Source organism: Malaclemys terrapin (assembly GCF_027887155.1).
Source record: "Malaclemys terrapin pileata isolate rMalTer1 chromosome 20 unlocalized genomic scaffold, rMalTer1.hap1 SUPER_20_unloc_2, whole genome shotgun sequence".
In the NCBI taxonomy this organism is placed as follows: Eukaryota; Metazoa; Chordata; order Testudines; family Emydidae; genus Malaclemys; species Malaclemys terrapin.
In genome coordinates, this window is record NW_026530189.1 from 383,398 (window position 1) to 395,303 (window position 11,906).

General features: G+C 50.7%; 2 protein-coding genes and 2 non-coding genes across 4 annotated transcripts; 3 read left to right on the forward strand and 1 right to left on the reverse strand.

Moving 5' to 3' along the window:
- Window positions 1-277: 277 nt before the first annotated feature.
- Window positions 278-10,545, forward strand: LOC128829535 (histone H3-like). The gene is made up of 2 exons (XM_054015000.1): window positions 278-606; window positions 9,992-10,545. Exons 1-2 carry the CDS (start codon window positions 278-280, stop codon window positions 10,332-10,334), a joined length of 672 nt encoding a protein of 223 aa, XP_053870975.1. The 3' UTR covers window positions 10,335-10,545.
- TRNAE-CUC (transfer RNA glutamic acid (anticodon CUC)) lies at window positions 1,968-2,039 on the forward strand. The gene has a single exon. It is a non-coding gene; the product is annotated as a tRNA-Glu (tRNA).
- On the reverse strand, window positions 2,373-2,446 carry TRNAT-AGU (transfer RNA threonine (anticodon AGU)). The gene has a single exon. It is a non-coding gene; the product is annotated as a tRNA-Thr (tRNA).
- LOC128829531 (histone H4) lies at window positions 8,764-9,510 on the forward strand. The gene has a single exon (XM_054014995.1). It carries the CDS (start codon window positions 8,769-8,771, stop codon window positions 9,078-9,080), a length of 312 nt encoding a protein of 103 aa, XP_053870970.1. The 5' UTR covers window positions 8,764-8,768; the 3' UTR covers window positions 9,081-9,510.
- Window positions 10,546-11,906: the final 1,361 nt, after the last annotated feature.

The window sequence follows — 11,906 nt, forward strand, 5'->3', positions numbered from 1 at the left end:
GCAAGCCCCCATGTGTCCCCTCTATTCCCCCCCCCCCCCTGTGTCTCCTCTATCCCCAGGCGCTTAGCTCTCTGCTCAAGGGAGCGGAAACAGAGAGGTTTAGTCACCTCTCCCCAATCCCTGCCCAGCCCGGGAAATTTAAACCCCTCAACGGTCTCATGGCTGCTTCTAGCCAATCAGGAGACAGGGTTCAGCTATAAATTGCGCCCAGCAGCGGCGAAGCGCTCATTGCTCTGTGGCTGGACTCGAGAGAGGTTGCTGACGTGCTGCAGTGAGGATGGCCCGTACCAAGCAGACGGCTCGTAAATCCACCGGTGGCAAAGCGCCCCGCAAACAGCTCGCTACGAAGGCAGCCCGGAAAAGCGCCCCCGCCACGGGCGGGGTGAAGAAGCCCCATCGCTACCGCCCCGGCACCGTGGCGCTGCGGGAAATCCGCCGCTACCAGAAATCCACCGAGCTGCTGATCCGCAAACTGCCCTTCCAGCGCCTGGTGCGGGAGATCGCCCAGGACTTCAAGACGGATCTGCGCTTCCAGAGCTCGGCCGTCATGGCCCTGCAGGAGGCGAGCGAGGCCTATGTGGTGGGGCTCTTCGAGGACACCAACCTGTGCGCCATCCACGCCAAGAGAGTCACCATCATGCCCAAGGACATCCAGCTGGCGCGCCGCATCCGCGGGGAGAGAGCCTAGAGCCGCCCCTCTCGGAGCCCGCCGGCTCCCGACAACCACCCAAAAGGCTCTTCTAAGAGCCACCACTTATCCACACGAAAGAGTTGAAACTCAGCCTGATCTACCTAATTCGGATTAAATTCCTAAATGGCTTCTCCAAACACGGAATCCGTTTAGTGCAAAACTTGTGCTACTCCGCTTCCTATAATGTCGCAATTGGGTAGTTCCGCAACTGCGAGTTTCTTTATCTCAAATATATGGGAAACGTTTGAGGTTTAACCTCTGATGGGCCATACAAAGCAGTACTCGCCCTTAAACCTCCTCCCTGTAGCGGGGAGCTCAGGACAAACCTGACCATTTTCATTTTAAAACGACCTAGTGGCTTCTCCAATGATCAACCCAGCATGTCCAGACCATGATATTCAGGGAACAAGAAAACCTAAAGGCGAATAATTGGCCGATACCGTAATAACTGAGGGGTTGAAGAAAGGAAGTGGCTACAGTGAGTTTCTCTAGGCGGGGGGGGGGGGAAATGAATCAAATATTTTATCACCATTTTGTTTCTGGCTTGTTTTCAAACCTCGTTCGAAACCGGGCCTGCGAGAACTGAGTGAAGATTCAGAGTCGGTTTGAGCACAAGGTTCTGGCTCCGGATTGGCAGCTTCTCTTTTGTTTGGAGGAAAGGTGTTTTGTTTTGAATAAAAGTAGCCATTTTATTCAACACCGCCTCCTTCACGAGAGGGTGGGTTGATAGGCAAGTGGCTGGGGAGGGGTGAGCTAATTGCAGAAGCTCAGTAATTAAGCCCCTCGCCGGTCCGCTGCCCGCCACGGGTGCCCCCAAGTTCAATTAACCCCCCTGAGAAGTTGGTGTAGACTCGAGGCTTCTAAACAAAGTCAGTCCCCAACCTCCCAACAAACCGCCTGAAACACGGCACCTCCTTCCCTTCTGCCAGCACCCCTCTCTAATCCGGTGCCAGCCCCCGAGGGGAATGGGGAAAAGGAAAGGGAGTGACCGTGTCTGTCTGCGGGGTGTTCTATTTCCTCCCGGAACTCAACCCCACCAGCAGGGAGGACACTGAGGCCAGGGGGAGAGGTGCTCTCTCTACTGTCAGGGTCTAGCCTTGACTAGATCCGGGCATTTACTCTAGTCCCTCGGTGGCGAAGGGCTAAAGCCCGGCTGGGTCTGAATTCGTCTTAGCGGAGCGGAGGGAAGCGGTTTGTGCTGCGTGTGTTCACACGGAGCAGGGCATGCCGGCTCCTTGCCTTGTACACCGAGTTGTAGAGACCAATCACCATCTCCTCCCTGGTGGTCTAGTGGTTAGGATTCGGCGCTCTCACCGCCGCGGCCCGGGTTCGATTCCCGGTCAGGGAAGGATCTTTTTTTTTTTTTTTTTACCCTGTGGGCATATTGTGCACCCACAACCCCCCACATCGCCTTGCAGGGGCAGCCACGCGCTTCTCCAGCCACGCGCATGCCCTGGGTTGCAGCCCCGCAAGACAGGCAGGGGCAACTGGAGCTGGGTTTGTTTGCTGGCCACAGAGGCCCGGGTTTCAAAGCAGAAAAAGCCGGGGGCCCGGACTGGCTTCTCTCGCAATAGACTCGTGCCGGTGGCCGGCTGGTTTGCAAAGCGCCGGGCCCCATAAAAGTGGAAGTGGGAGCCGGGAGCGGGGCCCACACAAGCGGTTAAAGGTTTGTCTAATGAAAAGGCACCGCTGGGATTCGAACCCAGGATCTCCTGTTTACTAGACAGGCGCTTTAACCAACTAAGCCACGGCGCCGGCTTGCGAAAGTGCCTGCAACTTCTCCTTTCATGCCAAGCAGCTTCATTTCCGCATTTGGCTCATTTGTGCAAATAAGTGGGTGAGCTGCAAGGAGAGAATCCGAGTTTTTGCATTGTGCCCGAGATCTCAGCCCCTTCTCTTCGTTATAAACACTTGTGAATCCTCCCCTCGTGACTATGGGAATAAAATTCCCTCCTAGATGGTTAGCTGGTCGGGGAAGAATCCAACTGGCAGAGTTTCTGGGACACAAGGACTGATAAATAATATAATAACTTTATTCCGTGTTGAAATATTGCTACGGTACCTTTTAAATCCCTCAGTAACTGGTATCTGAGCCCGTGCTAGTAACACAGCTCTGTTTCTGCCTCCTTCCCTTGCCAAAGAAAGGTCTTTTGATAGGTGAGGGCCCATCCCTTTTGATGGCACCTGGCTAGAGGGGTCAATTTGCCCTTTGTTTAAGGCCTGCTTGAGCAGATCTGCCTAATCCGGGCCAGGTAGGTTTGCACCCGTGCCACCCGCGTCATCCTAACTTCACGTAGCAGGGTGCTGCACACCGTTTTCAAATGACACCGCGCAAGGCACAGTTGGTACAAAGATTAGTACAATCGTGCGTAGGGTGCAGAGGTGCTGAAGCTAGGAGGGCTGCCGCACCCCCTGGCTCGAAGTGGTTTCCAGCACATACAGGGTTTCCACTTTGGTTCAATGGCTCTCAGCACCCCGACTATACAAATTGTCCCTGGAGCCAAGGGTCAGAGCCAGCGTCAGGAGTTCAAGTGCCAGCCAGTGCATCATTGGCAGGAGAAGCCATCTTGTCGCATTCCTGGGCTTAAATAGAGTGCTTGGACCACCCAAGAGCCAGAACAGAAGTTGTCAGTCTGGCCTTCCAGCAGTATATCTTGTGGTATTTACCGTCACAGGATCTGTGCAGACTAATGTGATCAGACAGCAAGTGTGAAAAATCGGGACAGGAGTTGGTGGGGTAATAGGACCCTATATAAGAAAAAGACCCAAAAATCAGGATGGTCCCTATAAAATCAGGACATCTGGTCATCCTAGTGCAGTCATATGGGTAACCCCACCATGGTGGCTAGGTAGTGCTACAGAGGTATTACTCATCCCCCAGCCCTGCCTTTTAGCTCCCATTCTCCCGTCTTCTCCACCACACACTGTTAGTACCTGTTGGTAAATATGAATCCTTTCCGTTCTTTCTTGCTGCATATTTCATCCACGTATATAGTAACTATTCCTTAGAATCTCTGTCTTCAACAAAGAGTATGTGTGAACTTGAAGGCTCAGATCACTGGTCCTTGACCAACAAATATTCAGGAATTTTATCTATGATACTGTATCTGAAACAATCTTGGGCACCTTCGTGTCTATACAACTCCAGCTATTCTCGGAAACCATCTTCTTAACACGCGTGTGCATTCATAAGAACATAAGAACGGCCAGACTGGCTCAGACCACAAGTCCATCTAGCCCAGTATCCTGTCTACCGACAGTGGCCAATGCCAGGTGCCCCAGAGGGAGTGAACCTAACAGGTAATGATCAAGTGATCTCTGTCCTGCCATCCATCTCCACACTCTGACAAACAGAGGGACACCATTTCTTACCCATCCTGGCTAATAGCCATTAATGGACTTAACCTCCATGAATTTATCCAGTTCTCTTTTAAACGCTGTTATAGTCCGGCCTTCACAACCTCCTCAGGCAAGGAGTTCCACAAGTTGACTGTGCACTGTGTGAAGAAGAACTTCCTTTTATTTGTTTTAAACCTGCTGCCCATTAATTTCATTTGGTGACCCCTAGTTCTTGTATTATGGGAATAAGTAAATAACTTTTCCTTATCTACTTCCTCCACATCACTCATAATTTTATGTACCTCTATCATACACACACACACACATACACACACACAGCTGATATATGCATATATAGATTTGGGAAACTAATATGCGATGGTTGTTACAGCCAGTGTTTTCTGATGTGGAATCAAAAGGGAAGAAAGACTGAAAAAAATGGGGTTTAGTCTGGAGAAGAGAAGACTGAGCGGGGACATGATAACAGTTTTCAAGTACATTAAAGGTTGTTACAACTGGAGGAGGGAGAAAAATTGTTCTTCTTAACCTCTGAGGATAGGATAAAAAGCAATGGGTTTAAATTGCAGCAAGGGAGGTTCAGGTTGGACATTGGGAAAAACGTCCTGACTGTCAGGGTGGTTAAACACTGGAATAAATCGCCCAGGGAGGTGGTGAAATCTCTGTCACTGGGGATTTTTAAGAGCAGGTTGGACAAACACCTTTCAGGGACGGTCTAGACAATACTTAGTCACGCCATGAGTGCAGGGGACTGGACTAGGCGACCTCTCGAGGTCCCTTCCAGTCCTATGATTCTATGATTGTGGGGTAAGAAGGATTATCTTGCAGAATTGTTAGTCCTCCAAGCTTCACACAGGCCTTCACACACGACTCAGGCAAACTAAGAATGCATAGAAAGGACATATGTTTCTGGGAGAATATTCTTGGCAATGAGATTTCCTTTGTCTGAAACCCTATAATGACACTGATATGGGAATTTAGTGTGTGTGTGGGGGTGGGAAGCGGGAGGAGGAAGTAGAGTGCCCGTCACTTCCAGATGCAGGCAAGACACAGATCCAGCTCTTAGTCTGACACCAAACCATGGTAAATTATCTATTTCTTTCTGTAATCTGGGTAGGGCTGTACTAATCTCTGACTGATTATTTTAGATTAAATATTTCTGATTGAGCCTGTTATTTTGACAATCCTGAGTCGTGAACTCAGACAAGCAACAACCCCTTCTTCCCCTCTGCCCCTCCACCTTTTCTTGTTTTCTGGAATGCTGCTCTGTCTCAAAGAAGTTCAGAACCATCTATGACCCCTTCATCTCCTCCTCCTTCCAGCTCCTCTCACAGAGCTCTGGGTCCCTCTGGCTCACATGGCATCTGCAGCCACCCTCCTCTTCCTTCAACCCACCCAGTTCCTCCGTGGCCACGGGCCAGCTGACCGACTCTTCCACCCATCAACATGGCCATTCCCTTGACCTTTCTCATCTTCATCCGTCGCTGACCGTCGCCTGGTCTTTCAGCACCAGCTACGAGCTCTCTCCCTCTCCTGTGCCAGCCTGCCCGTGTGTGACATTCAGCCCACCTGTGCTGAGCGATTTTGCTTCTGCCAATGCCCTGCTTTCTCTTCTGCTGCTGTTGTTGATTCTCTCCATTCTGTGTCCTTCTCCGCTCTTGGCTCTATGTCCCTCTGTCTTGTGGCAAGCTCCATGCGTCCAGCTCCCAGCCTTGGCTTACCCCCCAACCCCCCATGACGAAGTGGCATTTTCCCTTATGTTGTATGTGAGTCTTACTATTGAGCCTACGTGAGTTTTACTGTTTTGCATGAATACTGTGTGTTCCTCAGTTGCCCTGGGTGCTGCACCAATACCTCGGTGGTGGGAATAAGGGCGTGTGCCTTTGGCTGAGACCTATGGGGCAGGTGAGGCTGCCATAGCTGCTTGCATGTAGGTGCCCTTCGTAACCTGAGACCCAGGAGGGGGATGCAACCAGGTGACTCTGGCAAAGACAAGGAGGAGCAACGGGGGTGTCTGAGGTGGGGAAGCTGACAGTCTGCTTGGGGGGACTGGAAGATGGGGTGTCCAGGGTGTCTGTCCCAGGACTCCCCAAGATGGACTTTGCTGAAAGTCACTGATTTCTGTTATAACAAGTTCTGGTCTATGCTGTTTTCCTGTCGACTAATAAACCTTCTGTTTTATCGGCTGGCTGGGAGTCACATCTGACTGAAGAGTCGGGGTGCAGGGCCGTCTGGCTTCCCCAGGAGCCCTGTCCAGGCGGGCTTGCTGCGGGAAGCACACGGTGTGGACGGGGATGCTGAATGCTCTGAGGTCAGACCCAGGAAGGTCGAAGCTGTGTAAGCTTCTTGCCCTGACGACAGTCTGCTCAGAGAGACGAGGATCCACCAGAGTCTTGCCTGGCTTCATATGGAGCAGTTCCAGAACATCACCGGGGGACTCCGTGACACCCCCCAACATCCATTCCCTTGATTCCCACCAAGCATCTGTGGAAAGACTTCTCTGATCATGCCGACTTCTGCCACTACCAATTAATTCTCTTCTTCCGGTCGGCCATTTTCCTAGCCAAGACAATTCTTCTCCTCCACCCTGACCAAGTCCCATTCTCGTATTTTCAGCCACCTTTTCACGGAGCCCCAGCACCTCTAGGCTTGGCAGTTCCTAGACCTGGCACATCTGGGCTTGCTGCATCAGTTATGAATGGTCAAAAAAAATTGCTTGAATCCCACTGCCTCATTGCTTGAGCCCGGGGACTGCTTTCATTACAAATTAAGCACTGCCTTTCACGTCCCACCTCTTTCACTGTACTTCCCCTTCCCTCTCTGCACACAATCTCCCTGACGATTTGGAAGAGAAATACAAACCAAAATCCAGTGTGATCTCGCTCTCCCCCTTTTCAGGGATGTCGAGTTTCTTTGGAGGTGTCGTCGCATTAGAGGAAAAGCTGAAGGAGGGATTTTCAGGAGGAAAATTAGGTAGCGGGCCAGATATTTAGGGAGCATTCCTCTAGGACGTCGGTTCTCAAACATCATTGCACCGTGACCCCCTTCTAACAACAAAAATTACACATGACCCCAGGATGGGGGGACCGAAGCCTGAACCTGCCCCAGGCAGAGGGGCTAAAGCCCAAGGGCTTCTTCAGCCCCGTGCCTGTAACCTGAGCCCTGCCACCCAGGGCTGAAGCCCTTGGACTTCGGCTTCCGCGCCAGATCCCAGCAAGTCTAATGCCAGCCTGGTGACCCCATTGAAAGGGGGTCGCGACCCATTTTTTGAGAACCGCTGCTCCAAAGCATGATTGGCAGAATGGGGGCAAGCAGGAAAGGGTTACTATCAACGTAAAATGTAACAAGTGTTGCATCTTATGTTGTAAGGTCCTTGTGGCAGGGGCTGTCTCTATGTTTGTACAATACCTAGCACAATGGGGGACCTGTGCTGTGACTGGGGCCCCCATATGAGTGCAGGGGACTGGACTAGATGACCTCTCGAGGTCTCTTCCAGTCCTATGATTCTAGGAACATTCTATTAAGCAAAACAAAATCCCCCAGTGGGGTAGAAGGGTGATAAGCCTCTATTAGCGGCCCCACCAGCTGGCTGGCTAGCACCACAGGTAGCGTGGAATCCACAATTGGAGGCTGACTGCAAACTCCCTTCTGTGTGCTTTTCGTGGGAGAACTGCATCATCCGATTGTTCAGAGGCAGGTCAAACATTGCTTCCAGCTGCTGAAAAAATCTTGGCAGCCTTGTCTTTTCCTAGGTGCTGGTACTCAGGGTGATGCTGCACTCCTCTGGCTTGAAATGGTTTCAATCACGTACAGGGTTTACAGTTTGGTGCAATGGCTCTCCGCACCCTCCACTATACAAATTGTTCCAGAACCACGGTACTGCCTACATAGCTCATTTCATTCAGGGCTGGTTCCCAGGTCCTACAGCAGGTGTTCTCAAACTGGGGGTGGGGACCCCATCAGGGGGTCGTCAGGTTATTACATGGGGGGTCGCGAGCTGTCAGCCTCCACCCCAAACCCTGCTTTGCCTCCAGCATTGATAACTGATAAAGTGTGTTTAATTTATAAGGAACAGGAGTACTTGTGGCACCTTAGAGACTAACAAATGTATTAGAGCATAAGCTTTCGTGGACTACAGCCCACTTCTTCGGATGCTGTAGTCCACGAAAGCTTATGCTCTAATACATTTGTTAGTCTCTAAGGTGCCACAAGTACTCCTGTTCTTTTTGCGGATACAGACTAACACGGCTGCTCCTCTGAAACCTGTAATTTATAAGGGGGGTCGCACTCAGAGGTTTGCTGGGTGAAAGGGGTCACCAGTACAAACGTTTGAGAACTACGGCCCTACAGGGATCTTGGTCAGTGAGAAAGATATTCTCCCTCCTGCTTTTCCCCGCCCCCATCCCAAAGTGGAGCACTGTTTGCATAGCCACTCTCTGATCATTGTGTGGGTGAAGGTGTAGAGAACAGAGGCAACGCCCAAGCTGCACTTGAAGTTAACTGCTGGCTAATGATTGGCCAGGGAGTGATACTCAGTGTCTCATTGGTGAGCGAGAGAGCAAACGTCACCTGGGGCGGGGCTAGCGAGTGGAGAGAGATGTGGTGTCCCGCCTTTTTGCCTGTCGGTTCTCACTCCGGTCGGACAGTAGCCTATATAAAGCCTTGTCATCGCTGTAAAAAACATTATATTTTTTGATCGCTTGGTGTTGATTCTGTAGCTATGTCAGGTCGCGGAAAGGGCGGTAAAGGGTTGGGGAAAGGCGGTGCTAAGAGACATCGGAAAGTGCTGCGGGATAACATCCAGGGCATTACCAAGCCTGCGATTCGCCGTCTGGCTCGCCGCGGCGGGGTGAAGCGCATCTCGGGGCTGATCTACGAAGAGACCCGCGGGGTGCTGAAGGTTTTCCTGGAGAACGTGATCCGCGATGCGGTGACCTACACCGAGCACGCCAAGCGCAAGACGGTGACCGCCATGGATGTGGTCTACGCCCTGAAACGCCAGGGGCGCACCCTGTACGGCTTCGGGGGCTGATTCAGTTCTTTAAAGCGTGAAACGCTGTTTATTCAATTCAAAGGCTCTTTTAAGGGCCACCCACTCGTCCACGGAAAGAGCTTGTTGCACTGCTGTGTTGGGATAGAAGTGAAGTGGTCTATGGGGGTGTAGTAAGGGGTTGGTTTAGTCGCCTTAAGGGAACCCACAAACTTATCGGGGGGAGGGTAAAAACTGCTTTCTACCGCGGTCCTGTAACGATTATGTAAACCTTAAGGATGTAACTAGTTCTGCGAACAGTATTTTTTTTTCCCCGGAAGGATTTCGATTTACAGCCTGTTGGGACTAGAGAGAATTCGGAACTCTGGGCGTTTACACGCAGAAGGAAAGAGGAGCGAAACATCCTCGAGTGCGCGCAGAAGAAAGGGGACGCGCAGCCCCGGCCTTGCGTGCAATACAGCGGCAGAACCGATTTTGGGGAGAGGGACATTAAAACTTCTAGTACGATGTCACATTCCCTCAGTGTCTCTGGCTTAGAGTTTCGCCCTCCGTGTTGAGGTAATATTCCAACACCCGGATTGCCACAGCGCGGGGAGCGGGGTGCAGCAGCTCCCCCACCACATACTGCACTGGGGGTGGGGGATCCTGGGGCCGAAAAATCTCTCTCCCCCCCCCGTCCGGCGTGTTCAGATGCAGACGGGTGTTTATTCCCACGCGTTTTGCGGCTCCTTTCTGCGCATGCTCAGGAATAAGTCCGGGCTCCAAATTTAAAGTTAACGGCTGGCTATTAATTGGCTGGGGTGCGGTACTCGGTGTCTGATTGGTGGGTATCGAGTCGCGTCACCAGGTAGGACTGGGAAAGGGCGGGAGAGACAGTTGCCGCCGGCTTCCCTGACAGTTCTCCCTCTGGTCCGATCACAGGCTAGTTAAGCCGTGAACGCAACAGTGAGAAGAATTATAGTGTGTTGTTCTATTAGCGTTACCATGTCTGGACGCGGGAAAGGTGGAAAGGGCCTAGGAAAAGGCGGTGCTAAGAGGCACCGGAAGGTCCTGCGGGATAACATCCAGGGCATTACTAAGCCTGCAATCCGCCGTCTGGCTCGCCGCGGCGGGGTGAAGCGCATCTCGGGGCTGATCTACGAAGAGACCCGCGGGGTGCTGAAGGTTTTCCTGGAGAACGTGATCCGCGATGCGGTGACCTACACCGAGCACGCCAAGCGCAAGACGGTGACCGCCATGGATGTGGTCTACGCTCTGAAACGTCAAGGCCGCACCCTGTACGGCTTCGGGGGCTGATTCTCTCTGGGACCGAGCCGAAAAAAAATATTCAACCCAAAGGCCCTTTTAAGGGCCACTCACTCCTGCATAGAAAGAGTTGGTCTTGCGTATCGTGACAGAGATATTGTGCTTAAATTTGGTATGGATATTAAGTTACATGCTTTTTCAACCAAGCTACTACAATGTTAGTGATACAGCTCTAGGGTATAAACTAGCACTAATTCTTAACATAGAGCTACACTGGTTTCTTTAAAAAATAAACTACATTGTTCAAAAAGAAAAAGCGAGGAGTCCTTGTGCTACCTTAGAGCCTAACCCATTTATTTGAGCATAAGCTTTTGTGGGCTAAAACCCACTTCATCAGATGCATGGAGTGGAAAATACAGTACATATATTCTAGCAGATGGTTCTCAAACGGGGTTATGAGGTTATTGCATGGGGGGGTTGCAAGCTGTCAGCATCCACCCCAAGCCCCATTTTGCCTCCAGCATTTGTAATGGTGTTAAATATATTTTAAAGTGGTTTTTAATTTATAAGGGGGGTCGCACTCAGAGGATTGCTATGTGAAAGGGGTCACCCGTACAAAAGTTTGAGACCCACTGTTCTAGCACCTGAAAAGATGGGAGTTGCCTTACCAAGGGAGTCAGTGCTAATGAGGCCGGTTCAATTAAGGTGGGAGTGGCCTATTCTCAACAAGAGATGAATATCAAGAGAGGGGAAATTACTTTTGGAGTGTTAAGGACGGCAATGCAATCAAAGTGGACGTCGGCCATTTCCAACAGTTGACAGGAAGGGGTGAGTATCAGCAGAGGTCAAATTACTTTTTGTAGTGACCCAGCCACTGCCAGTCTGTATTCAGGCCTAATTTGATGGTGTCACATTTGCAAATTAAGTCCAGTTCAGCAGTTTCTCATGGAAGTCTGGTTTTGAAGTTTTTTTTTTTTTAAGTGAAGAATGACCACTTAAGTCTGTTGTTGGGTGTCCAGGGAGTGATCAAGAAAGTAAGGAAAATTTAGGATGATTTCTCTTCTGATACTGCCTTACTGGGAAAGAACATCTCCACTATTGTTAATGCTAGACAGCATGGGGGGAGAGAACCTGCAGAATCTGAGCCCTCAGATAAGCCAAAGTTAGGCATGTTTATAAAACAAACAAGTGCCCTATCACCACTGCATGTAGATAGCGAGGATACAGAATGGGTGAAACAGTCTTATCAAATTGGGTACTGGGTTGACAGGAGGTTCTTTAGCTAAAGAAATCACATGGGGTCCATCTTGCCTCAGGGGCAATGCAGCCTGGAGATCGGTCTGTTTTGGCAGTGGGATGTCTGACAAAGTTATTGAAAATTCAGATTTTAAGTTATTTGGCGCAAAAAAGTGCTGTTAAATAGTTGAGAAGGAGCTAACCCGGTCTCACTCACAGGCTATATTAGACATCTGTTCTTTTGCTTAGTCACAAACCAGGGATACACTTACAGGATCCCGGCAAGTTGCAGTCTTGGACAAGCTGGGAACAAGACAATTGCAAGGGGCAGAACAAAGCTCTCCCTTCAATTCTCCCCTCCTGACTCTTACCCAGAGACTTGCAAGG

What these genes read in the sequence shown, in the direction of transcription:
- LOC128829535 (XM_054015000.1), top strand. Translation starts at nt 278, where the DNA reads ATGGCCCGTACCAAGCAGACGGCTCGTAAATCCACCGGTGGCAAAGCG. An exon ending in CTCTTCGAGGACACCAACCT is followed by an intron (nt 607 to 9,991) that starts GTGCGCCATCCA and finishes AACAGTGAGAAG; the next exon opens with AATTATAGTGTGTTGTTCTA.
- LOC128829531 (XM_054014995.1), top strand. Translation starts at nt 8,769, where the DNA reads ATGTCAGGTCGCGGAAAGGGCGGTAAAGGGTTGGGGAAAGGCGGTGCT.